This window comes from Sarcophilus harrisii, chromosome 1, assembly GCF_902635505.1.
Source record: "Sarcophilus harrisii chromosome 1, mSarHar1.11, whole genome shotgun sequence".
Lineage (NCBI taxonomy): Eukaryota > Metazoa > Chordata > Mammalia > Dasyuromorphia > Dasyuridae > Sarcophilus > Sarcophilus harrisii.
Genome location: NC_045426.1, coordinates 219,437,415 through 219,463,773, shown reverse-complemented (window position 1 = coordinate 219,463,773; position 26,359 = coordinate 219,437,415). Strand labels below are relative to the sequence as shown.

At 37.2% G+C, this 26,359-nt stretch overlaps 1 protein-coding gene across 1 annotated transcript in view; it reads right to left on the bottom strand.

Annotated features, from left to right (window-relative positions):
• Window positions 1-25,453, bottom strand: part of ITGAX (integrin subunit alpha X) — a 34,562-nt gene extending 9,109 nt beyond the window's left edge. The window contains exons 1-20 of the mRNA XM_012543975.3: window positions 25,289-25,453; window positions 16,213-16,318; window positions 15,780-15,883; window positions 14,403-14,473; window positions 14,148-14,262; window positions 11,103-11,233; window positions 10,509-10,654; window positions 9,855-10,008; window positions 9,403-9,553; window positions 8,843-8,916; window positions 8,543-8,672; window positions 8,240-8,382; window positions 7,914-8,054; window positions 5,053-5,262; window positions 4,769-4,899; window positions 4,503-4,660; window positions 4,178-4,332; window positions 3,770-3,901; window positions 3,590-3,663; window positions 3,107-3,248 (exon numbers count right to left, since the gene is read on the bottom strand). Coding sequence (XP_012399429.1) covers window positions 3,107-3,248; window positions 3,590-3,663; window positions 3,770-3,901; window positions 4,178-4,332; window positions 4,503-4,660; window positions 4,769-4,899; window positions 5,053-5,262; window positions 7,914-8,054; window positions 8,240-8,382; window positions 8,543-8,672; window positions 8,843-8,916; window positions 9,403-9,553; window positions 9,855-10,008; window positions 10,509-10,654; window positions 11,103-11,233; window positions 14,148-14,262; window positions 14,403-14,473; window positions 15,780-15,883; window positions 16,213-16,318; window positions 25,289-25,319 — 2,499 coding nt within the window. The 5' untranslated portion in view covers window positions 25,320-25,453. The remainder of the gene's footprint in view (window positions 1-3,106; window positions 3,249-3,589; window positions 3,664-3,769; window positions 3,902-4,177; window positions 4,333-4,502; window positions 4,661-4,768; window positions 4,900-5,052; window positions 5,263-7,913; window positions 8,055-8,239; window positions 8,383-8,542; window positions 8,673-8,842; window positions 8,917-9,402; window positions 9,554-9,854; window positions 10,009-10,508; window positions 10,655-11,102; window positions 11,234-14,147; window positions 14,263-14,402; window positions 14,474-15,779; window positions 15,884-16,212; window positions 16,319-25,288) is intronic.
• Between the last annotated feature and the right edge of the window lie 906 nt (window positions 25,454-26,359).

Genomic DNA, 26,359 nt, shown 5'->3' with positions numbered 1-26,359 from the left:
CATACAAAAAAATGAGAGCAGTGACTGTGGAGTAAGCTCCAAGGCCATTCTTCTTGATCTTGGTCTACTGAGTTAGAGAAAACAAAATTTTAAAAAGTTTACTTTGGATGCTTTGACAGTCATTCCCTTCCTTGAGCAATTTTATTATTTTGCCTTAAGTCCCTAAACTTTTGAGAAAATTTCTCTGTTTCCCAAATTATGACAATGTTCATTGATCTTATCTGAAAATATATGCTTCATTATGTTTTGTCAGCTCTCTATCAAGATTCATCATCGGTCTTTTGGAGTCATGAGTGACCATTTGTTGATTATGGTTCTTAAGTTTCTCATAGTTGCTTTCCTTTGGAGAATTGTTATTTTATACCATTTTTCCTAGGTCTGATAACTTCACAATGCCTCAGTTTTTTTTATTATAGCTTTTTATTTACAAGTTATATGCATAGGTAATTTTACAGCATTGACAATTGCCAAACCTTTTGTTCCAATTTTTCCCCTCCTTCCCCCCCCCCCAGATAGCAGGTTGATCAATACATGTTAAATATGTTAAAGTATAAATTAAATACAATATAAGTATACATGTCCTAACAGTTATTTTGCTGTACAAAAAAGAATCGGACTTTGAAATAGTATACAATTAGCCTGTGAAGGAAATCAAAAATGCAGGTGGACAAAAATAGAGGGATTGGGAATTCATATGTAGTGATTCATAGTCACCTCCCAGAGTTCTTTCCCTGGGTGTAGCTGGTTCAGTTCATTACTGCTCTATTGGAACTGATTTGGTTCATCTCATTGCTGAGGATGGCCAGGTCCATCAGAACTGATCATCATATAGTACTGTTGTTGAAGTATATAATGATTTCCTGGTCCTGCTCATTTCACTTACCATCAGTTCATATAAGTCTCTCCAGGTATCTTTTACAGAACAATATTCCATAACATTCATATACCACAATTTATTTGGCCATTCTCCAATTGATGGGCATCCACTCAGTTTCCAGAATGCCTCAGTTTTTACAAGTCCTCCCATGTTTCTTTTTCTCTATCTCAGTGAAATAATATTCCATTGCATTCATGACTCAGAATAGGTGTAAACTGCAGTTGTTTCTGTTTTGGCTAGAAACCTCAAGGGTCTTCCTTTTTAGTCTGATTCTTTTATAAAGGCAAAGTAGGCTAATTTTTTTGCCTCAGTTGTTATCTACTGAATGGGCATTGTCTCAGACAAACTGAGACCTGGAAAAGGCCTTGCTTAAAAAGGTCAATGTACTCCTTGCAACAGGGACCATTGTCAAGTCATTTTGACTTATATCTTGCCATTGGACTTCGATGACTCTAGAGGAGAGACTGAGGTTAATGACTTCATTGAAATCCAATTCATTTGCAAGTCAATACATCATCTTAATAATGTCACAGGTCCTCTTCACTTAGGAAGGACAAACAACATCTTTTGTAGTGCCCTAGTTTTTATAGACAATAGATTAAAAATCCTAATGAGAGACAGGAAGGATCCTAATGAGAGACAGGAAGGATGTTTCCTCCAGTCCAACCCTCAGCATTCATTTCAACCAATCATTGTTCTAGAATCTCTTTAAAAATACTCCACAAACAAACCTCAACATCTCTATTGAGTGTCAGAAATGAGGCTCTTTTTATATAAAAAAATCTTGCTGGGGGTGAAGGAGATCATTGAGTCACAACTCTCTCTCTCTTCAGCTATCTTTGAAGCTGTTATAGCTGTCTCTCTTACCCCCAGTTATCCCAAGAGACAGGATATGAGCTATCCATAGAGTCATTTCTGGTGTTGCAACTTGCTGCAACCCCTAGCGATTACCATCTACTCATAAAAGACAAAAAGATAAAAAAGACAGAAGTAAACATAGGTTAAGATTTACACTAAGTTACACTCTAAGAAATTAGATCAACAAAAGGATATCCATCATAAGGGGAATGACTTAAACAAGTTGTATGTATGTAAGTATATAATATGATTGTAATGGAATATTATTGTTCAATAAGAAATGACAAATAGTATGATTTCAGAAAAACCTGGAAAGACTTACATGAATTGAGATATAGTGAAATGAACAAAACCAGGAAAATATTGTACAAAGTAATAGCAATATTGTTTGATGAGGACTTATGAATGACTTGGCTATTCTCAGCAATATAATGATCCAAGACTAATGATGAAGCATACTATCTACCTCCAGACAAAGAACTAGTGTTGACTGAATACAGATTAAAACATGGTATTTTTATTTTATTTCTTTCATTTTTTCTTTTATTTGAGTTTTCTTGTACAAAATGTCTAAATGGAAGTATTTTACATAATTTCCAAAAAGAGTTATCAGAGTTTCTAATTGGGAAAAAGAAATAAAGTTAGCTACTCTTTTACTTTTTCTACTGACCAAGCTGAGACCACAAACCTCATCAGTCTCAGCCAAATTGTAAAGACCCTATTCAAAACATAACCTGAGAAGCATCTCAACTTGTCTTTATCTATCCTAAAACTTCTACTAACTACCAAGAATTCTCTTTGAGATCCCTTTTAGATTCTATGTCAATTTTATGGATGTGTCCCGTTTCCTTCTCTCCAGAGTGTGGTAGGTTATCACAAATCACTCATTTAGGGGGCAATTTTCACCAAAGGTAGGCAGTAATGTGAAAAGGGAGATCTGATTCAGTGTCCTCTTCAGCTATTCTTTACAACTCCCCTAAAAGTAGTAGTGTATGAGGAAACAGCATGGTGTAGTACAAGAGGCACTAGATTTGGAGTTAGGAAGATCCAGGTTCAAACTCTACCCCAGACACTTATTAGTTATGTGGTCCTGGGCAAGGCTCTTAACCCTTTTTGTGCCCCAGTTTTGTATCAATAAAATCAAGGAGTTGGACTTGATAGATTCAAAGTTCCCTTCTGGCTCAATATGATTTTAGGAACCCTGACATTTCTTTTTGAGAGAAGGGGGAAGAAAACAACACAATAAAATGATATTTGATCACCCCCAAATCACTAACCTGCAATTAGATATTTTCAACATGATTTCTGTCAAGCAAGGTCTTTCCCATTCTGCATTTGTGCAGCTGAAACCATACTAAGGAGGTGATTTACCTGGGTCACTGACACTCGACGATAGGACAATCCTGGGGGATATGTGAAGGTGACCATGGTTCTGTAAGAGTCTTCACCCTGGTTCCTCACTGTCACTTCAATATCCAGCTCGAGATAGTATCCTACCAACAAGGTCTGCAGCCTGAAAGGGGAAGGGAAAGAAGATGGAAATTTTTCATTTGAACTGTGACTGGGTTTGGCCATAGAAGTGTGGGAGGCTACTGGGATATATTACTGAGTTACATGGGTTCTAGCAAAGAGCCAGGTTGTCAGAGAAAACTAAAGATTAAAATACAGTGTTAGAAGATAAGTGTCCTGAATTCTGTGAAAGAGATTAGGGATGAAGAGAGAGACAGAGACAGAGACAGAGACAGAGACACACACACATACACACACACACACACACACACACACACACAGAGAGAGAGAGAGAGAGAGAGAGAGAGAGAGAGAGAGAGAGAGAATTAAAGTAAAATATCTCACCCGGAGACACTCATAGTGACACTGAGATCATCTTTACAGATATGATCATCACCACAATTCTTTTCAAAAGGGAGCTGTGAAAAAGAAGAAAATAGGATTTTATTTTGGAACTTCTTTCTTTCTACTTCCTGAAATCCCACCACCCTCTCAATCTCAAAGTATATAAAAACTGCAACCCACAGCTGCTGTGAAGATTTTCTGAGAGTCCTTAGCAAGCACAGGCCGGAGGTTCCCAGAAGAAGGGATGGGCTGTCCCACCAGACTGAAGTTGAGGCGCAGAATTATGGGAGTCACTGAATCCTCCACACATTCCTGTGGGAATCAATCAATGAATGAATTGAACAAAAAGCTTTTACTGGACTCCTACTAAATGCAAGGGACTGTGCTTAGTACTGAGAATGCAAAGATAAAGAGAACCAGGTAGTTTGCCCCCTAGTTTTCCCTCCAGTTTATCCACATCATCTTCTCAGAATACAAATTTATCATCAGCTCATTCTCTTCCTGCTCAAACCCTTTACTGCTTTTCATGATTGCCTTTATAAGCATTATTCCCTTCTCAGAAACCCATACAATCATCCTCAAACTCACTGGCAACAGCAGCTTCACAGTTTCACAGTGATTCCCCAGTCCCAGGATTTTAACGCGATTTAGGGTCCGTTTTTTTTTCTCATCAAAGATGGCACGAGGTTTCAGGCGTCCAGGATCCAGTGCCAGGTCATAACTCACAGAACTTTGGATGTCAGCTGGAGGTGAAATAAAAGAATAGAGAGGACAGAGAAAAGCTGGAACTTCTCAATCCATTTTAGAGGTGGAATGGAGATTCTTGGTCAAATGTATACCTTCAGGAATGGGATGATGGACTCTACAGGAGAATAAAGAGGGGATGGCTGGGTCTAATAGTAAGCGTACTCACTTAACCTGTCTCGAATACTTTTGGAGATAGTAAGGCAGATCCTAGAGCTCCCTGCTTCCTTGTTGGTGACTTCCTGTGCCTGGCACTCAAACACAGATCTTGACAATTGCGCTGGCAAAAACTGGATAGACATTTTAACTTTCAGCACTGGCTGTGTCCTGTGAAGCATTAAACGGGCCAAAAACAACATAATTATTTTCTTAGAGCAAGGTGGGTTGTAAAGGAGCAGTATGTTGATTTAATATAGGAAGAAATATTGTCCTCACCTGAAAAGCAATACCTGTCCTTGAGCTCCCACTGCCACATCCATGAGACCATCCTGGGTGATGTCTTGTCCTCCACTCAGTGACTGGCCAAAATATTGGATTGTGGGGGAAAGAAGGGAGCCACTGATTCTCTGAGGAGAAATTGAAAGTAGAATAGAGAACTAGTGAAGAACAGTGTATGGATTGGGACATAGTAATGGGATAGATTAGACTCAGGAGACATTAGAAGCAAAGTAAATCAGCTTGGGAACTTTGGGTTAATTCAGATTATGACAGAAATTTACCTGGGTATAAGAAGGGTTGAAGCTAGATTCAGCCATTCCATGAAACACATAAATGGCTCCATGGTTTTCATCCTCCCCTGGGGCTCCCACAGCCACATCTGTTAGCTTATCTCCATTTATGTCCCCTAGAACAGCCAAAGCTGCCCCAAAACGGCCCAAGGGGTGTCCTTGCTGCCCATGAAGAATGCTATTACACTGCAATTTGGTTTTCTGAAAAAATTAAAGTTGTGATATATTTGAAAATCTAGGCAAACTTTTCAATTTTGTACCTGAGTTTCATTCTACAAAATCATAGGATTCCCAGAATCAGAAGAAACAATAGGATCCTCTGATATGGCTCTAAGAATTTCCCCTTCAACATACCCAACAAGTTTTCATACAGCTTTTGCTTGGAGAGCAATAATAAGGGGTACCCACTACAGATCCAGAGGCTGCCTGTTCAATGTGGCAACATCCCAGAATCTTTTTTTTCCTTGTTCATACCTTGTGAAATTAAACAGAACAAAGCCTAACCCCCTTTCTGCATGTTGGAATACTTGTAATAGCTATCATATTGTCCCTCTAATCCACTTCACTCTCCTCTTCTCCAGTCTAAACATTTATTCAACTCCCCTCCTATAGTATGATTATGAGTCCTTTTACCATTCTGGTTACTGGCTTTCTCCAGTTTATCAGTGCCCTTTCTAAAATATTGGATACAATACTCTAGTTACTGTCTAGCTGGAACACAATATAATAAGAATATCATTTCCTTTATTTTGGACACTATTTTGGACATTATTTCAGTCTCAGATCATGTTAGTTTTGTTTATTTTATTTTTTGGTGACTTATTATACTGCTATCAAGTTTGCAATCTACTAAAACTTTCAGACTTTCCTCATTTTGTTCTTTTGAAGTTGATTGTGAGTATATGTATGTATGTGTGTGTGTGCCAAGTGTAGGATTATATTTATGCCTATTAAGTTCCATTGTATTAATTTTGTCTGATGTTTTAGCATGTGGAAGTTTTTTGAGATCTCAGTTCTGCCATCCAACTTGTGTCAAATCATCATTCAGTCCAATGTTCCAACCTGTCTAAAAGTTTTTGTATATTAACTTTGTTGTCCAGAGTTATTAATTATCCCTCCCATCTTTGTGTCATCTGTCACTCTGGTAAGCATTACATCTATTACATACACTCTATGCTAATACAGTTAGGGTATTAGCCATCTCTCCTAGCTATGAATCATCTGTCATTTTTTTTGAACTTTATACAATTAACTGGCTTAGTAGATAGAAAGCAAAGCCTGAAATCAGGAAGGCTTGAGTTCAAATTCATCCTCAGACACTATGTAATCTTGGACTAGTCACAACTTCTCACTATCTGTTGTTTACTAATCTATAAAATGGAGATAATAACAATACCTATCTCCCAGAGTTGTCATGAAGATAAAATGAGATATTTGTAAAATGCTTAGCACAGTGTCTGGCACATAGTAGGCATTCTATAAATGCTAACTATTATTTTTAAGTCACAGATAAAAATAATAAGTAATATAAAGCTACAGACATATTCCTGAAGTACTCAGAAAGCTCATTTCAGGTTGCTACTGCCCCATTAATGATTACTCTGGTTCAAACAATTCAACCAGTTTCAAATTAGTGAATTGAAATATCTCACATCTTTTCATTATTTTCTAGAAGAATGGCATGAGATACTTTGCTGATGTTAAAGTAAATATTATTCACTTGATCCAACAGTCTAATAGCACTGTTCATAGAAGGAAGTAAGGGTTAATTTGTGATGTAATAATGTGAGATCAGGGGCAGCTAGATAGTGTAATGGATAGAACACCAGCCCTGAGGTCAGGAGGATCTGAATTCAAATATGGCCTTAGATATTTAACACTTCCTAGCTGTGTGACCCTGGGCAAGTCACTTAACCCCTAATGCCTCAGCAAAAAGAAAGAAAGAAAGAAAGAAAGAAAGAAAGAAAGAAAGAAAGAAAGAAAGAAAGAAAGAAAGGAAAGGAAAGAAAGGAAAGCAAGGAAAGAAAGGAAAGAAAGAAAGAAAAAAGAAAGGAAAGAAAGGAAAGAGGAAGAAAGAAAGAAAGAAGGAAAGAAAGGAAAGAAAAGAAAGAAAGAAAAGAGGAAGAAAGAAAGAAAGAAAGAAAGGAAAGAAAGAAAGATATTCTGGTATTTTGACAGGGATTGAAATGAGATATACTGGTTTGTATAATTTGCAGACTTTCCTTCCCCCTTCTTTCTAAAATAGTGATGTTTGTCCTCTTTCACTCTATGGAACCATTTCTATTTTCTACAATTTTTCAAATATCATTATAGTAAGGTTATCCAATAAGAGGGGGAGGAAAGAAAAATAGAAAGCTAACAAACAAACATAGCAAAATAGAAAAGATTTACTAATTGCATATGAATTTTGAAAATTAGAAAGCTAACAAATAAACTCAAAGTAAGCATGAAAGGAGATATTAAAAATTAGAGGAGAAATAAATTGGAGACAAAAAAACCCATTGAAATGACAAATAAAACTAAAAGCTGGTTCTTTGTATACATACACACACACACATATACACATAGACATACACTATATATATGTATATACACAAACATATATACCTAAATGTATGTGTGTGTGTGTAGAGAGAGAGAGACAGAGACAGAAAGAGAGAGAGAGTTATCTATAGTTACCCTAGGCCCATTCTCTGATTTAGCCCTTCTGACACTAATCTTAGAATCCTTCCCTTATTTTAAAATCTAAATGGGCTGATGAGTTTTTCCATGAATTCACTTAAGTCTTTTTAGAGACCTCTTTGGACAACTTTCCCAATTATATTTCCATCCCCACCTATAAACCTCCTTACCTGCCAAGATAATGAACAGACAGACACCTGGCCTCCATGGCTCTGTTCATAGTAATGAGGAGCTCCAATGAGGATTAGGTCAGTGTTTCTATCTCCGTTAAGATCCACAGGGCAGAGTGTTGCCCCAAAATAGGAGCCAATCTGAGAAGACAGAGGCTGAAATCACATTCTTCTCCTACCAGAGGAAAGAACAAGTATAATCCCTGTGTCTTCCAAGTATAAGAATCTTCTTTAGAGCCCCTCTCAATACCCAGGGCGCTCTTTGTTTCTTTTCCCCTACAGAACTGCCCTTTCTTCTTTATAATCCCAGCTTCTTAGTTTTTCACCTGTGTGCCTTTGACCTCAGTCTTCTGTACCCAGGTTCTTTGAAGATTCACAAAGATCACAACCTTCCCAATGTGCTGGTAACGAGGGGCTCCCAGAACAAGACTTTGAACCCCATTCCAAATGAATGCCTCAGTGGAATAACCTGAAAAGACAAAAGTCCCAATGGATCTTGTCTTTACTTTACTTCTCTCACCTTCTGCCCTCCCCCCAAATCAATCTCTTTCCAGACATGAGACTTTCCACCCTGCTCCTCATACCCATACCCTTTTCTCCCTGGTCTTTCCCAGCCCTTCTGTACTTACCCAGGTAAGCATCATTCATGTTCTTATCTGTACTGGCTATCTTAATAAAGATGGCACTTCCAGTTAGGGAGTACATGAAGGCACCACCTGACCAGTCAAAGGTCCCCACAGCACCAAGTACAGGCCCTTCCTGGGAGAAAACTTTTTAGAATTAGGGATATTTGGAGAATGGAGCATCCCAAACAGAAGAGCCTGTCATTTATTCAACAGCTTTCTTCTGAGCCTTTCTCTTCCCTTCCTCTTTTCCTTTTTCCCTCCCCTCTCCCTTATGTCATCTGCCCTAGTGAAGGATCCACTCACAGATATAAGTGCAGCACTGAAGCCCTCTTGTGACATTTCATCCTGGAAGGCAATACTGTCTCTAGACTTGGTACCTATGAAGAGTAAAGATATTTAAGTTTTTGGCTGAAAGGAGTTTGGATAGTCAAGAGAAAAAGGCGTGAGCTTTGAAAGTGGTCAGAGTGCAATAGCTTAGACAGGGAATACAATATATGTATATGTTTTGTAGGGAAGGAAGTATTTTTTATGTTGTATGCCAGGTACTATATTAGAGACTTTACAAATATCTCATATGCTCCTTACAACAATCCTGGGAAAAGGTGATATTATGATCTCCATTTTGTAACTGAGGAAATCAAAACAAACAGAGGTTAAGTTATTTGTCCAGAATTCCACAGCTAATAAATATCTGAGACTGAATTTGAGTTCAGATCTTCCTGACATCAGAACTATCACTCTATTCACTGTGTCACATAATTGTCTAGGGAGGAAACCTGTCCTGGAGACAAAATTTCTGTCATGGGAGATTGATTTGGAGAGTGAAACATTTTAAGGGCTCAAGGACTGAGGCTATAACTTACCTTCAATGGCAAAGATCTTCTCTTTCAGCTGTTTTTGGATATTGTTGAGTGCTCCAAAGTTTTCAACCCAGAATACATGATCCTTGGAAGGGTTTGATGCTATTTCATTTAGTTCTTGTTTGGAGAATGTACGGTCAAAAGCTTCTCCCACCTTCAATCACAAAGAGAGGATTAAACTAAAGAGAAAAATATCCTTACCCCAGGAAGTTCTAGGGGGGAAAGAGACTCAATTGTCTTCCAAGTATACTTCTAAAGTTTATATCTTCTTGAAAGCAAGAGGGTTGGTGAGAAATGAAGGGAATTTTATGCTTGACAAAGGACATTCCCATTGGAGGACATGCAGAAAGAAAAAAGCTGCCTCCTTTTTGGAAAAAAAAAAAGCCTTGAGGGAGAAGCTACTTATGACTGGATAGAAAAGATATTGGGGAGAAAACTTTGAGGGCCCTCTGTACCCCAATTGCATATCGGATTATTCCTGCTTTCTCTGCCTCAGGAATGACATCTCTGTATTCCAGTGAGTCTCCATATTTTTCCCCATCTGTGATGACAATGAGGATCTTAGTGGCATCTTCTCGTGCTCCATTTGATTTGTGAAAGAGTTCTTTTCTGGCCAGGGAACAAAAAAAGTCAAGATCACATGGAATTCAATATTCACTGAGACCAACCTGAGAAAAGAAAGCTCACTATTTTTAAAAACATAGATGGCCCTAAGGAAAGAAAGAGTAAGATTGTAGCTGCTCCAAGGAGAGAAGAGATAGTATATCTAAGTATATATAGTTCATCTCTGAAACATAATCAAGAGTAGGAGGAAAGGGCCAATACTAGTCACTTTGTATACCTGAGGCAGAATCATTCAGCTCCTCCTAAACTAAAGGAAGGAGATCTGATTCTGAGTAAGGATACGGTACTAATTATAGTTCAGGATTAGAATTAGAAATACTCTTAGGAAAGTGGACTTTTCAGTCTCTTCTCCCTTCCTTCTCAGAATTGCTCCTTCCTATCAATACAAAGTCATCTCTCACTCCAATTATTCCCATTGACACTCTCAGCAGAGAGCCAGGCACATGTGCTAGAAGAGTTAGGCTAAGATAGAGAAGGGGACTTACACTACTTTTCTGATGCCTGAGGCAGTTTTTGTCACTCCAGACAGTTGAGAAATCTCATCCACCAGTTTTCCAGGTTCACGACTTGTCTTGAATTTGTTAAAGGTGAAATGAGGCCAAAATGTGGAGGAAAACTGCATCAGGGAAAACTGTGGGAGAAAAGCCCCATAAGGAAGCAGAGTATTAATGGTGTGTGTGTGTGTGTGTGTGTGTGTGTGTGTGTATGTGAATTATCAGCATGGACATAGTAATTAAATCCATGGAAGCTGCTGAGATCCCAAGCAGCGGAGTAGTATAAAAAGAGAAAATGAGCGAATCCAAGATAGAACCTAGTGGGACACTTCTGGTGAGAGGGTTTGATCTGAATGAGAAGCCAGAAAAGGAGACTGAGAAGTGAAGGAGAATGGAGGAGAACCCCAAGACCAGATTTGGGGAATGTATATATATAGATACACTGAGTCAGCAGCAGTCTCTTACATGATGTCAATAACTGAAAGGAGGATTTTCCTACATGTCTTAATACCTGCCTATCCTGGTTTGTGTCCCTGGATTTCTCTCCACTTAGCCAAACCCAAACAATCTGTCCCAGGTGTTTACCTGTGTGTTAGGTCTTTCAAACTGGCTCATCACAGCTTTTACAAAGTTTTTCATTTTCTCGAAGTCGGAGGAAGAAATGCTGCCAGAACCATCTATCAGGAAAGCAATATCAGAATCTTGTTGGGGGCACTCTGGAAGAGAGAAAAAAAGGGTAAGGAAGTATTAAATGAGATAACATTTTATATTGCTGTGATGAATAAATGTATGCAGTTATTGTTATTGTCATTATTATTATCATCTTCATTTCATAGGGCTACTCCCTGACTAGGCAGTAAAGTGGATGCAGTGCTGGGTCTGTAATCAGGAAGATCTGAATTCAGATCCAGCCTCAGACACTTATTAGATGTGTGATTTTGGGCAAGTCTATTTGCCTCAATTTCCTCAAATGTAAAATGGAGATCCTGGAGAAGTATCTTTGCAAAAAAAATACATAAAAATGGGGTCATGAAGAATAGGACACACTAAACAATTTAACAACAACAACACTCATTTCCCTTCATTTACACTAGCACTGGAAAACATTCTCCAGGCCTTTCCAATTCCCATTAGAAAAAAAAATAGGATTGTAGATGGAAGAGGTCTTCAGCCCTTATGTTGTACATATAAAGCAAAAGTCCCCCCAAAAATCATTTATTTATAATCTCATAGATAGTATCAGAACTATGATTTGAATGTAGGCCCTTTAACTCAAATCTAGTTCACTTTTCCATTTTAGTTCTATCATTTCTCTCAGATTTTTCCTTCTTTCTAACAAGAAGTATATCTTCTCTAAACACCCAGAATATGACTCTAACTTTCCCTTTTAATTCTAGGGCCTTTTCCACCCATCCAGGAACTTGTATTCTCTGCTCCTTGTCTCTTCTCAAAGCAGGGGACCTTCAACCTTTTCAAAAGAATAAATGAAGGCCTCTCATCAAACTGGAAGGGATCCCTTCTCTTTCTTCAAAGTCCCACAACTTGTCAAACATTGTACTAGGTAGGTTCCTCAAGGATCATTCCCTGGGGAGTGCCAAGGTCCTCCTTGGTATTGGAAGGGATGATATCTTAGTGGAAAATATTCTAAGTCACGAAATGTACATTCTCTGTACATTCTGGGACTCAAGATAGTGATGATGAGAACCAAAGTTTGTCAGGTACTCTGTATTGATTGATTCTCCCAAATTTGATTAGATATCTGGGTCTGACTATCTATATATTTTGATAGTTGAATACTGAACCCAAAAGTAGCTTGTCCTTATCAGTGTGTGACATGTATATTAAGTATGAATATCATATCCTATAGAATGATGGGATGGCCTCCTAAGGTTTCTTAGCCTTAAATCTATGATCTGATATCCATGAAGGGTAGATGAAGGTTCACTTCCTAACTTTCCATCTGGATCAGTACATTGCTATTGCAACAGTTTGCTTCTCTCCTTCCCCATCCCTATAGACAGATATATTCTTCAATCTTACTGAACACCCTACCAAGAAGATCAAATCAGTAAATATTTAAAGAGATCAATTCAGGTTATTTATCAGAACATCAAATGCTGAAACTGAAGCTTAAGTATTTTGGCCACATAATGAAAGAAATGGAACTTTTTAGATGATAATGGAAAAGACTGAATGCAAAAGGAAAAGGAGATGGCAGAGAATGAAACGGATAAATGGTGTCAGGAAAATAAGAAACATGAACTTGGACAGACTTAGATAGTGGAGGATATATGGGTCTAGTTTGCTGTAGTCCATGGGATCTTGGAGTCAAACATGCCATAATAATAACACCATACCTATCAGATGCTTACCAGTTAATTCAAATTACAGAGGAATCTGGTGAAATTTAGTGGAGACTCAGGAAAGTAACTTCTACTCTCCTAGTATTGTCTCTCTATCTCATAGAATGAGTGAGGAAAACCTAAGTTCAAATCCAGCCTTAGAGAATTACTAGCTGTGTGATCCCAGACAAGTCACAATCCCTCTCTGCCTCAATTTCCCCAATTATAAAATGGGGGTCATAATAACACCTACCTCACAAGGTTGTTGTGAAGATCAAATGAAATAATATTTGCCAAGCTTCTGATACATATCCTGTATGTCTATCATTCTTTGAATGCTGTCTTCTTTACTGGAACATTAACTCATTTTTGCCTTTGTTTTCCCAGCTTTTAGTACAGGATCTGATACAGTAATAGTTTAATACATTCCTGTTGACTATGACTTCCCATGCAAGTCTTATTCCATCCCTCCTTTCTATGTCTTTGTGGAGTCCCTTCCCTATGCCTGGAATGTGCTCTTTTCTCATCTCTTGCCTCTTAGATGCCTTCCTGGCTTCTTTCTTTGTTTTATTTTTCTTTTCTTTTTTTTCTTTTTCTTTTCTATAGGAGTGGATGGGTGAGAGGGAGAGAAAGTAAATGCTTGTTAATTAAAAAAAATTAAAGAAAGGAAGTCTGACTAAAGAAAGGAAGTCTTGATTAAAGAAAGAAAGCCTTTGTTTCAGAGGTACGGTTACATGTTGAAATATATCTGAAGATAGACTTATCTAATATTTTCTTCCTCATAGGCATAATTTTGTAGAACAGGTTAGAAAGAGCACAGGTATTTGAAATGAGTCCAGGGGCTTTATCATTAAGCATCTTCAAATGGAGATAGGATGATCATTGCTGATCAGAAGGTTGTCCTGATTCATATTTGGGTCTTCCTGGTTTCTTTCAAGGCTCAGCTCAGGTACCCCCTCCACCTGAGGCCTATCCTGATCACCTGATTGTTAGTGCCCTACCCCTTTCCTGAAATTATACTATATTCACTTTCTCTATGTTGATTATGTGCTTACTTGCACATCTTTCTCCCCAATAGAATATAAGAGCCTTGCAGGTAAGAACTATCTTATATTTGTCAATTGTCCTCCACACTTAACACATAGCATACAGTACAAAGCAGAAGCTTAATAAATGCTTGTTCTATGAATTAATGACGCGAGTATTCTTCCCATTCCTTTTCCTATCAGATATACCTGCTCATATTTTCCACAGAGGAATCTTACACAGTTCTACCCTACTGACTTACCTTGTAGGGCTGTTGGGAAATTCTGGCGTTGCTGCAGATTTGAATTCAACAAAAAGCAGAACCCTTTCATATAAGTATTCACCCCGCAGGCTTGATGTACTGTGGGTCCACAGGCCTAAGAAGTTAAAAGAAGAATCTGAGGGTCTGCTGGGTCCTACATACAGTGGATCCTCACGTAGATATTGTATCCCCCAGTCCCAAACTCTTCCTTACCCCCAAGGCCCCATTACTTTCCTGTGAGCCAGGCCAACTCACCAGAATCTGTGAAGGGTTTGTTCCAGCTGTCAGAGAGAGCCCCAGGGACATGTTCACTGCCTCTTGAGGGACTGGAGAGACATATATATGCATAGTCACAAATATATAGGGTACATGAGGATGAGAGGGGTTACTCCCATGGGCTTTGTACAGGTGGATCATGCTTCAGTTTTAGGTCAAGATAGTCAATAGGACAGGAGAAATCATAATAGATTTGGTGTACAAAAATTCAACTCCTAGTTCTGCCACCTGACTTTAAATGTTACTTAGTCCCTCTGAAACTCAGTTTTCTCATCTGTAAAATGAGAATATTGGATTAGAAATTCTTTCCATCTCTAAATCTAAGAGATTTATGAGATATGTGGAGCTTGGGAAATAAAAGGAAAGACAATGAACAGAACCAAGAGAATACTGTAAACAGTAACAGCAATATGTCTTAAGAACAACTTTGAGCAAATAAATCATTTTGACTATTATAAATACCAAATTAATGACAAAGGAAATATAAAAGAAGCTATCTGCATCCAGAGAAAGAATTGATAGATAGCAGTATGTACAGAATGGTTTTACATATACAATGATCCCTTCCACATTAGGACTTTCTGCATCACAGTTTTGATAAATCACAAATTAGTATTAGAAATTAAATGGGTGGAGGGGCAGCTAGGTAGAACAGTAGATAGAGCAGTGGTTCTGGAGTCAGGAGGGCCTGAGTTCAAATGTAAACTCAGACACTTCATATTTCTTAGTTGTGTAACCGTGAGCAAGTCACCTAACCCCAATTGCCTGTCATATACACATGAAAAAAAGAAATTAAATGGGAATTTTGGGGGAGTTTTGCAATAGAATAGGAATAAGATATTGTAAAAACCCCATAAAAGAAAAAGAAAAATTTTGATTTCTTCCCTGGTATGAAGGGAAAGCAAAAATATTTTATGCAGATTTCTAGAATGCAAGGGAAGTCATATCTGGTAGCCATCTGTAGAGTAGGGGGAGGAGAGAAGGGAAAAAGGGGAAAAAAGAAATTTATAAAATAATGTTATTATATATTTAAAAGACTTACTAAGTTGTTTATAATAGATTTGCACTTTCATATACAATAATCTTTTTTTTATTATACTACATTATTGGAATGTTTATTTTATTCCACAAATTAAAAATAAAAAAAGGACACTTGGGGAGAGGGAGTTGGATAGTGGGTGTGTTCAAGGGCAGCAGGGCATGAAGATGGATGAATTAAGTAATGAAAACAGAAAACCTAAATTCCAGGGACATCAAGTCTCTGAAACAGAGCAAAAGCTGAAGAAGAGGACAGCTAAAAATTTAGGAGCAGAAAGGAAGATTCTGAGTATGCTCCAGGCAGGAGCCTTTACTCACTCTGCATGGGGATGGCCTCACACTTCCTAATGCCATATTCACAGTTGTAGAGTTGCCCTCTTTGGTTAGGGGATGTCTTCACCAAGGGGGCTCCTACCACCAGGCTGTGGGGAGAAGTGGAAACCAAATGTTTATCAGGAGGAAAAAAGTCACAGAAGAACTCTCTGTGTATATATAGAGTAAATATATATATATATAGTAGTATATTCTGAGGAACAACCCTACAATGTAGGTGCTTTTATTTTCCCCATTTTACAGTTGAGGAAATTGAGGTAAACTGAGGCTAAGTGATTTGCCTACAGTCATTCATCTTGTAAATATATAAAACTGGATTGGAACTTCAGTCTTTTTGATTCCAGGCCCAGCACTCTATCCATGAAGCCCCTAGCTGTGAGCCTGACACCAGCAGATTACATCGTACTCTTATCCTTACCGAGAACCCTCATACAGGACGACAGTGTGCCCAAATTCAGCTCCATCTGACTGAAATATTGTGGGATAGTCTGTATCCAGGTTGAATCCATGAGAAGAGGCCAAAACTAAAGGGAGAAGGATAAAACATTGAGTCAATAAACAGGTGCCTGGCTCTGGGAATACAAAGAAAGGTAGAAGACACTCTCTGCTTTCAAAGGGCTTACAGTCTAATGGGAGAGAAGATATGAAAGTGACTAGTTACAAACAGGAAAGATTAGAAATAATCAATTTAGGGAAGGCATTAGAGTTCACGGGGATTCAGAGAGACTTTCTATAGAAAATAAGATTTTAGCTAGGACTTAAAGGAAGCCAGGAGTTGCTGAAGGGAAGGAGAGCAGACAGGGGAGATCATGGGGGATAGCCAATGAAAATGCCCAGAGTAGGGGCATGAAGTCTCTTATTGAAGGAATAGCCTTGAGACCAGAGAGGAATTTATTTTCTTGACTCTTACTCTGTTAGCCACTCAATTCAATTCAACTCAATCCAGTAAACACTAAATATCCGCTATATATAAGATATCTTTATAGGTTTCAAAGGTAAGATTTGCTTCCTAAATTTGTATAACTTATGTAATTTACTTAGAAAAATGATTTGTTATGAACCCATTTTGACCTTATCTTGGTGTACGGCATTAAGTATGGATCAATGCCTAGTTTCTGCCATATTAGTTTCCAATTTTCCCAGCAATTTTTATCAAACAGTAAGTTCTTATCCCAAAAGCTGGGATCTTTGGGTTTGTCAAAGACTAGGTTGCTATATTTGTTGACTGTTTTATCCCTTGAACCTAGGCATAAAGAATGAAATTATTAATAAATTAGAGGAACACAGGATAGTTTACCTCTCAGACCTGTGGAAGGGGAAGGTCTTTATGACCAAAGCAGAACTAGAGATCATTACTGATCACAAAATAGAAAATTTCGATTATACCAAACTGAAAAGTTTTTGTACAAACAAAACTAATGCAGACAAGATTAGAAGGGAAGCAATAAACTGGGAAAATATTTTTACAGTCAAAGGTTCTGATAAAGGCCTCTATTTCCGAAAATATATAGAGAATTAACTCTAATTTATAAAAATCAAGCTTCATTCTCCAATTGAAAATGGTCAAAGGATATGAACAGACAATTCTCAGATGAAGAAATTGAAACTATTTCTAGTCATATGAAAAGATGCTCCAAGTCATTATTAATCAGAGAAATGCAAATTAAGACAACTCTAAGATACCACTACACACCTGTCAGATTGGCTAAGATGACAGGAAAAAATAATGATGATTGTTGGAAGGGATGCGGGAAATCTGAGACATTGATGCATTGTTGGTGGAGTTGTGAACGAATCCAACCATTTTGGAGAGTAGTTTGGAACTATGCTCAAAAAGTTATCAAACTGTGCATACCCTTTGATCCAGCAGATTATATCCCAAAGAGATTATAAAGAAGGGAAAGGGACCTGTATGTGCACGAATGTTTGTGGCAGCCCTTTGTAGTGGCTAAAACTGAAACTGAATGGATGTCCATCAGTTGGAGAATGGCTGAATAAATTGTGGTATATGAATATTATGGAATATTACTGTTCTGTAAGAAATGACCAACAGGATGATTTCAGAAAGGCCTGGAGAGACTTACATGAACTGATGCTGAGTGAAATGAGTAGGACCAGGAGATCATTATATACTTCAACAACAATACTATATGATGACCAGTTCTGATGGACCAGGCCATCCTCAGCAACGAGATCAACCAAATCATTTCTAATGGAGCAGTAATGAACTGAACCAGCTATGCCCAGAAAAAGAACTCTGGGAGATTACTAGAAACCATTACATTGAATTCCCAATCCCTATATTTATGCATACCTGCATTTTTGATTTCCTTCACAAGCTAATTGTACAGTATTTCAGAGTCTGATTCTTTTTGTACAGCAAAATAACGTTTTGGTCATGTATACTTATTGTGTATCTAATTTATATTTTAATATATTTAACATCTACTGGTCATCCTGCCATCTAGGGGAGGGGGTGGGGGGGTAAGAGGTGAAAAATTGGAACAAGAGGTTTGGCAATTGTTAATGCTGTAAAGTTACCCATGCATATATCCTGTAAATAAAAGGCTATTAAATAAAAAATAATAATAATAAAGTTAAAAAAAAAAAAGAAAAATGATTTGTTGGCAATTCCAATAGATTTGTGATGGAAAGTGCCATCCACATGCAGAGAACTATGGAGGCTGACTGTGGATCAAAGCATAGTATTTTCACTGTTTTTTTTTTTTTTTTAGTTGGTTGTTTGCTAGGCTTTTTTTTTCCTTTCTTGTGTTTTTTTTTTTTTCTTTTTGATCTGGTGTGTGTGTGTGTGTGTGTGTGTGTGTATGTGTATAGCATAACAAATATGGAAATATGTTTAGAAGAATTGCACATGATTAACCTATGTTATGTTTAACCTTCCTATAGACCTTCCAATTCGAATGTTAATCTCGTCAGAGAATGTACTCCACGCATGAGCAGTACCTTCTCTAGGGCTAAAAGCAGATGCTATCCCAGGACGAGTGAACCAAGCCACTTTAACCTCCAGTCATCCTGGTGTCTTGGAGATGAGGGAAGGTGAAGGAGAAGAAAAATTTCAAACACAAAATTTTGTAAAAGTGAATGTTGAAAACCATCTTTGCAAGTATTTGGAAAAATAAAATACTATTAATATGACAAAAAAAAAAAAAAAGAAAAATGAGTTGTCCAAAAATAATTATTGAATTAAACCTCATATAGTTTGTACTATTATTTGGTAGAGGTAATTCCATGTTCATGAACTCTGAAATTCTCTTATCTGAGAATAATTTAACATTATTCTATCTGAATTGCAACCCACCTTGTTTTTCATTCACACCACGACTTCAAATCCTTGGACTCCTTAGTTCCTTCCCAGTGAGGGTGGTAAAAATCACTATCTCAAAAACCATTGTAGCTTTTCCAAACCATTGTATACTTCCTTAGCTCTTCCATGACTTTCTCTACCCCAACTCTTTCAATTGAGAATTTTGCCTCAGGTTTTACTAAAAAAATTTGAGGCCATTCACAGAGCTCCCTCTTCTCTCCTTCTCATCTCATGTTATCCATATGTTTTGGGTCATTATCTCCTCCTTCCCCTTTATCTGACTACTGAGGTGGGCCATCTTGCCAAGAAACAACTCTTTACATGCACAAGTGATCCCATTCCACTTCACTTTCTCCAGAAACTGTTCCCCTTTTCATCCTTACTTATCTTCACTTTCTTCTCCTAATGGCTGCTTCCCCACTGTCTAGAAATATAGCCATATTTTTCTCATCTTCAATCGTCATTAGATTCAGCATTTCACTATTATTCCAGTATTGTAGTAGTCTCCATCATAACCCAATAATTAAAACTACACCTCCTACTTACAAATATATCATGTTAACCTTGCCATGGTTGGCAGCCACGGGAGAAAATTTAGGGATGGTAATAGATAAAATATCTCAGGAGATCTGGGGGAGTTTGGGCTTGCTCCTAAAAACAATGATGATTCATCCTAGCCGACCAACAACACTCAAAACAGATTGTCCAGGCAAGAATTATTTATTGCCTTACTAAAAATGGAGGAGATTGATGGAATTCTAACCTCTGAAATGTATCAGATGGATAAGAGAAAGATGGATAAGAATGTTAGAGAAGTAATAATTGCTCCAAAGGTGACTGCTTCCACTCCACCTTCACTATATCCCAGTCTGGAGCATTTAAAAAGAGAATGGGATAAAGGTCAGGTCTCATTGTCTAAATGGAAAGATGTCTTATTTGAAGCTTTATAAGAATTAAATAATCTCCCTGTGGGTGATGGTACTCCATTTTCTAGAATGATGACCTCCAATTTGCAAAAAAGAATTGTACAAACATATTCCAAGATTTTGAAGTGGTGGTCATATGATGGTTTCTTTACTTTGGCTCCTTATCAAGGGACACCAGGAACAGCTGGATATAACCTGGCTACTGTAGAAGATATTGAACTTGGGCCAGGGAAGACTGCTCTCTATCATACTGGTTAGGAATAAAGATTCCCCCCTGGATACTATGGTCAGCTCCTCACCCGTTTCAATCTGGCTATTAAAAAGTTCAAATAGTCGGAGTTATTGACAGTGATTACAAAGGAGAAATTAAAGTGCATCTTCATAATTTCAGCACCACTGAAGTATGTATGGCCTTTAAAGGCACCAGAATTTGTCAGTTAATTATAATACCTTGCATGACTGTTTAGTGGGAAAAGTATGATGATGGGTCACCTATCAGCACTGCCCAAACTGGTGATTTTGGCTCAACCAATATGAAGGCTGGAGCAAAAATATAGGTAAAGAGATACCTTACTGATGCTTCAAAGGCCGTTGAAATCATAGCAGAAGGAAATGACTGTACTAATTTGTTATTCAGGGGAGGACACATGGCATCACATTCCTACATCACAAGTACATTTACGGGAATAATTAGTTTTTTGTAGCATTCCTGGGATTTGGTAGATTGAAAAGACATGCTCATGAATGGACTAGTGGAGCATTGCTAGGACAGCGATGGACTTATCTGGTTAGGGAACGGAGAGCGCTACACTACCAGATACAAGGCAACTTGACTTGCCCTTCTTATCAGCTATGTCCCATCATGAATTGGACAGTGGGACCTGGCACTAAACTGTGGGGAGCACCTGTGCCAACATTTTTACACCTATTGGTTAACAACTCAGAATTGCTTAACACCACTATGATTGTGTCCCCAGAAAAAGATATACACATGATATGTTATATCACACTTTTGACATTTACTACACCACCAACATACCCACGAGTTCAGTGAGCCAGTATGATAATCATACCCAATGGAATATCATGGTGCCCACCTCATGCCCCATAAACAGGGCAGATAAGGGGAAATATTTTATGTGTATTAAAGCTATTCCTGTAGTGAATAGAACTGCCTGGGTTATCCACTATGCTCAAATAGCATGGATAACTGAAGCAGTTGTAACCCTACCATCCATCATTAGGATGCCATCTACTTGTAAAAATGTGACTCAAAGAACCAACAGGCATATCCTACATTACTCTGTTAGCTTTCCCCCTCTCAATACAAGTTCCAGAGTAAAAAGAGCATGGCATGATACACTATGTGGTAGTGCAGGAATAGGTTTGGGTCTAGTAAATTCAATAGATCTTAAGACCTTGGCCAGAAGACTGTGCAATGCTGGACAATATGTATCTCAAGCTTTAATAGCAAGTGCTCAATGTTTACCCACGATGATCCTGCCTCACCTTATCAGAAACAATTCCTCGTGGTATTTCATTCCTCTGTTATAGCCAATATTAACATGGGTACTAACAATTTATTTGTCCAATTTGTTCTTTGCAGAATATGTATACTTTTTGTATTAAAGTATGCAAGTATATATAATTATATATAAAATACATAAGTATATATAATTATATATATAAAGTTCATAAGTATACATAATTATAATTATATATAAGTATAAAAATATAATTAAAGTATATATAAAGGAAAATTCAGCTGTTGATGAATGAGAATATTGATTTATGGAGCAATATCTTTAAGAGATATATCCCTGGAGATCATTGGATTTCTTCCTCTGTAACCACTCCTAGGTACACTGATGTTTCATGTACTGATACTATTATTCATTTTAAGATTAAATGTTACCCTGTAATGTTTCAAGTTTATGTGATCTAATTTATATTATACACTTATTTTGCTTTACCACATATTATGGGATATTATATACATTTGGTCCCATAATATAACCCACTCTTTAGATGATTGTGTTAGTTGGTATCAAGAACTTGTCTGTGGAATGGTAACCATTCAGATTGAGCCCTTTCTGTTAAATCAAATTAAATTGATGTGATCTTACTTTGTATCCATTGTCTAACTTTTCTATGTTATATGAAATTTCTGCACAACATGTATGTATAACCTCTAATAATATTGTTGATCTGTCTTCAGTAGGGCAAAGTGCCTCTTTTTCTGGTTGTTTAATGAATGTTTCATATCTCCATTGACAGGGTGATGATTGTTATTTTTCCCCTGACTCAGTGGATGAAGTTACTTTGGATTGGGTACCCAAAACTTTACCTTTACCTTATACATATTTGCCTTTGGATCCTTTAATATCTATTTTTAATTCTTCTAAAAAATTGTATCATTTATTACAAAAGAATTAGAGGCCTCTCTATTATTACATACATCTCTCTGATATATTACATACAAAAACATATAGTGATCGGCAAATTAATTAAAGCTTCACATTTAGTTACTTGTGATACTAATTATCATTGATATGATTTATTTTGAAAATCTGTTAATTCCATGTATAGGATTGCTTGCCATCTGGGAGAGGAGGTGGAGGGAGGGAGGGGAAAAGTCGGAACAGAAGTGAGTGCAAGGGATAATGTTGTAAAAAATTACCCAAGCATGGGTTCTGTCAATAAAAAGTTATAATTATGGAAAAATAAAATAAAATAAATACAAACAATAAAAAGAAAATCTGTTATTGCTCAGCAATATTTCTCTATTATAGCCCATCCCTTGTTGCTATTTGCTATATTGTTAGCGCTACTATCAATATGCTATATATATATGTGTGTGTATATATATCTATATATATCTTAGAATTAAAACAATTTATAGTTACTTTATACCACAAGTGAGAATAGCTTATGGTCTATATATTTTTAAGGTCTGATGAAAGGTAGAAGCATATAAGATTCTGTAGGCCTTAGCCTGTAAGCAAACCACATTTCCTTTGCTCCCATAAGATAATTATAGTTCATTGTATTATAACAAGTTCACCTCTATAGTGTGATGGTTGATTATTCACCCCTACTACATGACTGCTATCAGATAGTCTCAGGAGCAAATATAACATAAGGGGCAATATCCTGGGTGAGTTCTGGCCAAATACACCAAGGACATGTATCTATATATTGGAACTAGCCACTCCAGGAGTAAAGCTTCACTCTTGACAGACTCTAGCAGGACTGGCCTCCCTTCTGGATTCGCTTAAGAAAGTGAAATCAGCTGGCATTTAGCCAACTTTGTTCCCTGGGTTATTTAAGTCACGATAGATCAATACCCAAATTGGAATCTCACCCATGGAGAGGATGCTCTGCCTGGGACCCTCCCAGTACACACACAGTGGGACCCTCACAGTCCCTTGCAGGACTGTGATCCAGTCTCTGACACTTATTAGCCTAAGGTCTGCAATGTTGATGCTTCCCTGATTTGGTGATGTATTCTTTCTTTCTCCTCCCTTAGTCTATGTATCTCTTTGTTTTGTACTAATTATTTACTCATAGGATGCATTAAGTGCTTTTGTTGTAAGAACTGCACTGTCAATTCTTGTTTTCCTTTTTAATAATTCATTGTTATTAAACATTTTCATACAACCTGGTATCTTCAGGTCTTCTTGTGGGAATGAACCATTCTGTAGGAGCAAATTCATAAACCTTAACCAAACAACCTGGCACTATATTCACTATGCCACTTAGCTGCCCCATTGGAGTCAGAAAGACCCTAATTCAAATTCTATCTGTCACACTGGTTGTGTGACTGAGGGAAAGTCATTTAAATTTCATTAGTCTCAGGTTTTTTAAAACCTATAAAAGGAGAATAATAAGAGTACCTACTTCCTAGGATTGTTATCAGGATCAAAATAGAATAGAAAATATTTGTAATGAGCCTTGTAAATCTTAAAGTTATATAATTCTTAACTATTGTTATGCCACAAAATATTACATTTTATTTCCTCTTTCTGGGTCTCTAATAAAATAAATTAGTTTGAAGCATATGTGAAAAATGTCTTAGGAAGTGAATTGAAAAATCCACTTTTCAATAGTTTTTACAGTTACAAGGTGTATCTACATAAACCATTTCAAAATTCACAGCAACCCTATGAAGTAGGCACTACAAACATTATTAATAATTTAAGATTTTTCCAATTAAGTCCATTGTTGGAAAAGATCTGAGGGTTAGAACCATGGAGGGTTCAGTGTCTCTTAAACCAAGAAAGACAGTATCTAGGAGGAGAGATTGGTTAATTATGTCAAATGCTGGCTAGGGGTGGAGATTGAGAATGGAGAACTTGCTATTGATGCCACTATTGATTTGATTACTGAAGACTAAGAGAAAATTGATTCAATCCAGTAATGGGAAAGAAATTGGATAAAAAGAAGCCAGGAAGGAGGAGGAAGTGAGAACTACCAAAAAAAATTGATTCAGTTCAGTAGTGGGAAGGAAGTCAAATTAAAAGAAGTTAGAATTGAGTAGGCGAAGTATTGTCAGGAATGTAGCCAAGGACTTGGTTATGAAAATTGAAGGGCTTATAGGAGATGACATAAAGGGACACCAGAAGGGAACAGACAAGTAAGGAAGAAGGAGCTGAAGAAGCAAGAAAGAAAAGCCTGAATGTTTCCTCTCCCTTTCAGTCCTAACTTCTCCAGGTGTCCTGTCTCCCAGTCTCAAATTTCCCTTTATATCTCAGGTCCCATTCTTTCACATAGCCCATTCCTTGTCCCATAGAATAGTATTAAATTGGTGTCTAGTTGATCTGAACATCTTAATTTTTCTTTTAAGAATTGCTCTCCTTCCCCTCTCTTGCTTTTAATTCTTTCCAGCAAAGTATAAGACAAAAGGATAATATCATAATGGGACTATAAAAAAAAGTTCAGTTCCATAATGAGAATTTTGAGCCAAGGAAATAAGGAAGCTAAATTCTATTTATTTTTGGCTTCTCTGAAATGTGTCCCCTCAAGTAACATTTCTCCTTGTGCTTTCTTGAACCGTTTCAAATCTGAGTATCAATTATTATACAGTTTATACTTTATCCTAAGTAGGAAAAAGATCGCCAGAATCTTAAATGCTAGCTTTCATTCTCAAAACTGCTAATTGACTGACCCTTTTTTTTTTTTAACTCTTCCTCCCTCCAAGCTAAGCTTGTATTAAGTGACCCACAAAATTAATGATCCCTTACCCATTAGCAGGAGAAGTGCAGCAGAATCCATGGGTTGAAGGTTTAGGGGAATTATATGTCTCCAGTCTTCATCCAAGTCCCAGGGAAACAGCTGGCACAAAGACCAGTGGACATAACAATTGAGGAAGAGAAGTGTTTTGTAGACCAAATAGCCAAGAAGGGAAGTCTTCTAATGACTCAGAGGTAGAGGCGGGGAAGGGATGTCAAAAATAGATTAGTTAAGGGCTTGAGTAAACTTCTAATCATTTACTTATCTTCTTCAAAGAGGATGTTTCCATTTGGATCTTTTCTTTGTGGTTGTGACTGATGACATTTAAATGAAGCCAGAAGATTCCCTCTTCCAAAGGTAGTTTTTGGTGCTTGGTATTCAATTATAGTTCATATTTGGGATCACTAGATGGCACAGTAGATAGAATGTTAAGTTTGAATGAGTTCAAATCCAGCCTCAGACACTTATTAGCTGTGTGACCCTATTACTAAACCTATTTGCCTTAGTCATCTGACTCTTCATGATCAAATTTTGGAATTTTCTTGACAAAGATACTGGACTTGCCATTTCCTTCTCCAGCTCATTTTTACAGATGAGGAACTGAAGCAAATAGGATTAAGTGATGCAACAGAGTCACACAGTTATTAAATGTCCAAAATTTGATTTAAATTTAAACTCAGGTCTTACTGGCCTCCTTGTCAGTATTCTATCCTTAACTTGAATCATCTACTTGCCCTGGGAATCAGATTTTCAGTAAAGACATAGGAATGCAAAAAGCTGGCAATCCATCTCTCTGTTATTAAATCATATATTGTAGTAATTTAAATAAACTAGGATCAAATAAGATAACATATACAAATCATAAAGATCTATTGTTCACGCATTTCAGTCACATCAAATCTTTCATGACCCCATTTGGGATTTTCTTGTCAAAGATATTGAAGTGATTTGCTATTTTCTTTTCCAGCTCATTTTACAGATAAGGAAACTGAGACAAACAGGGTTAAGAGACTTGCCCAGAGTTACATTGTAAAGGATATTATTTGGACTCAAGAAGATAAGCTTTCTTGACTCCATGCTCA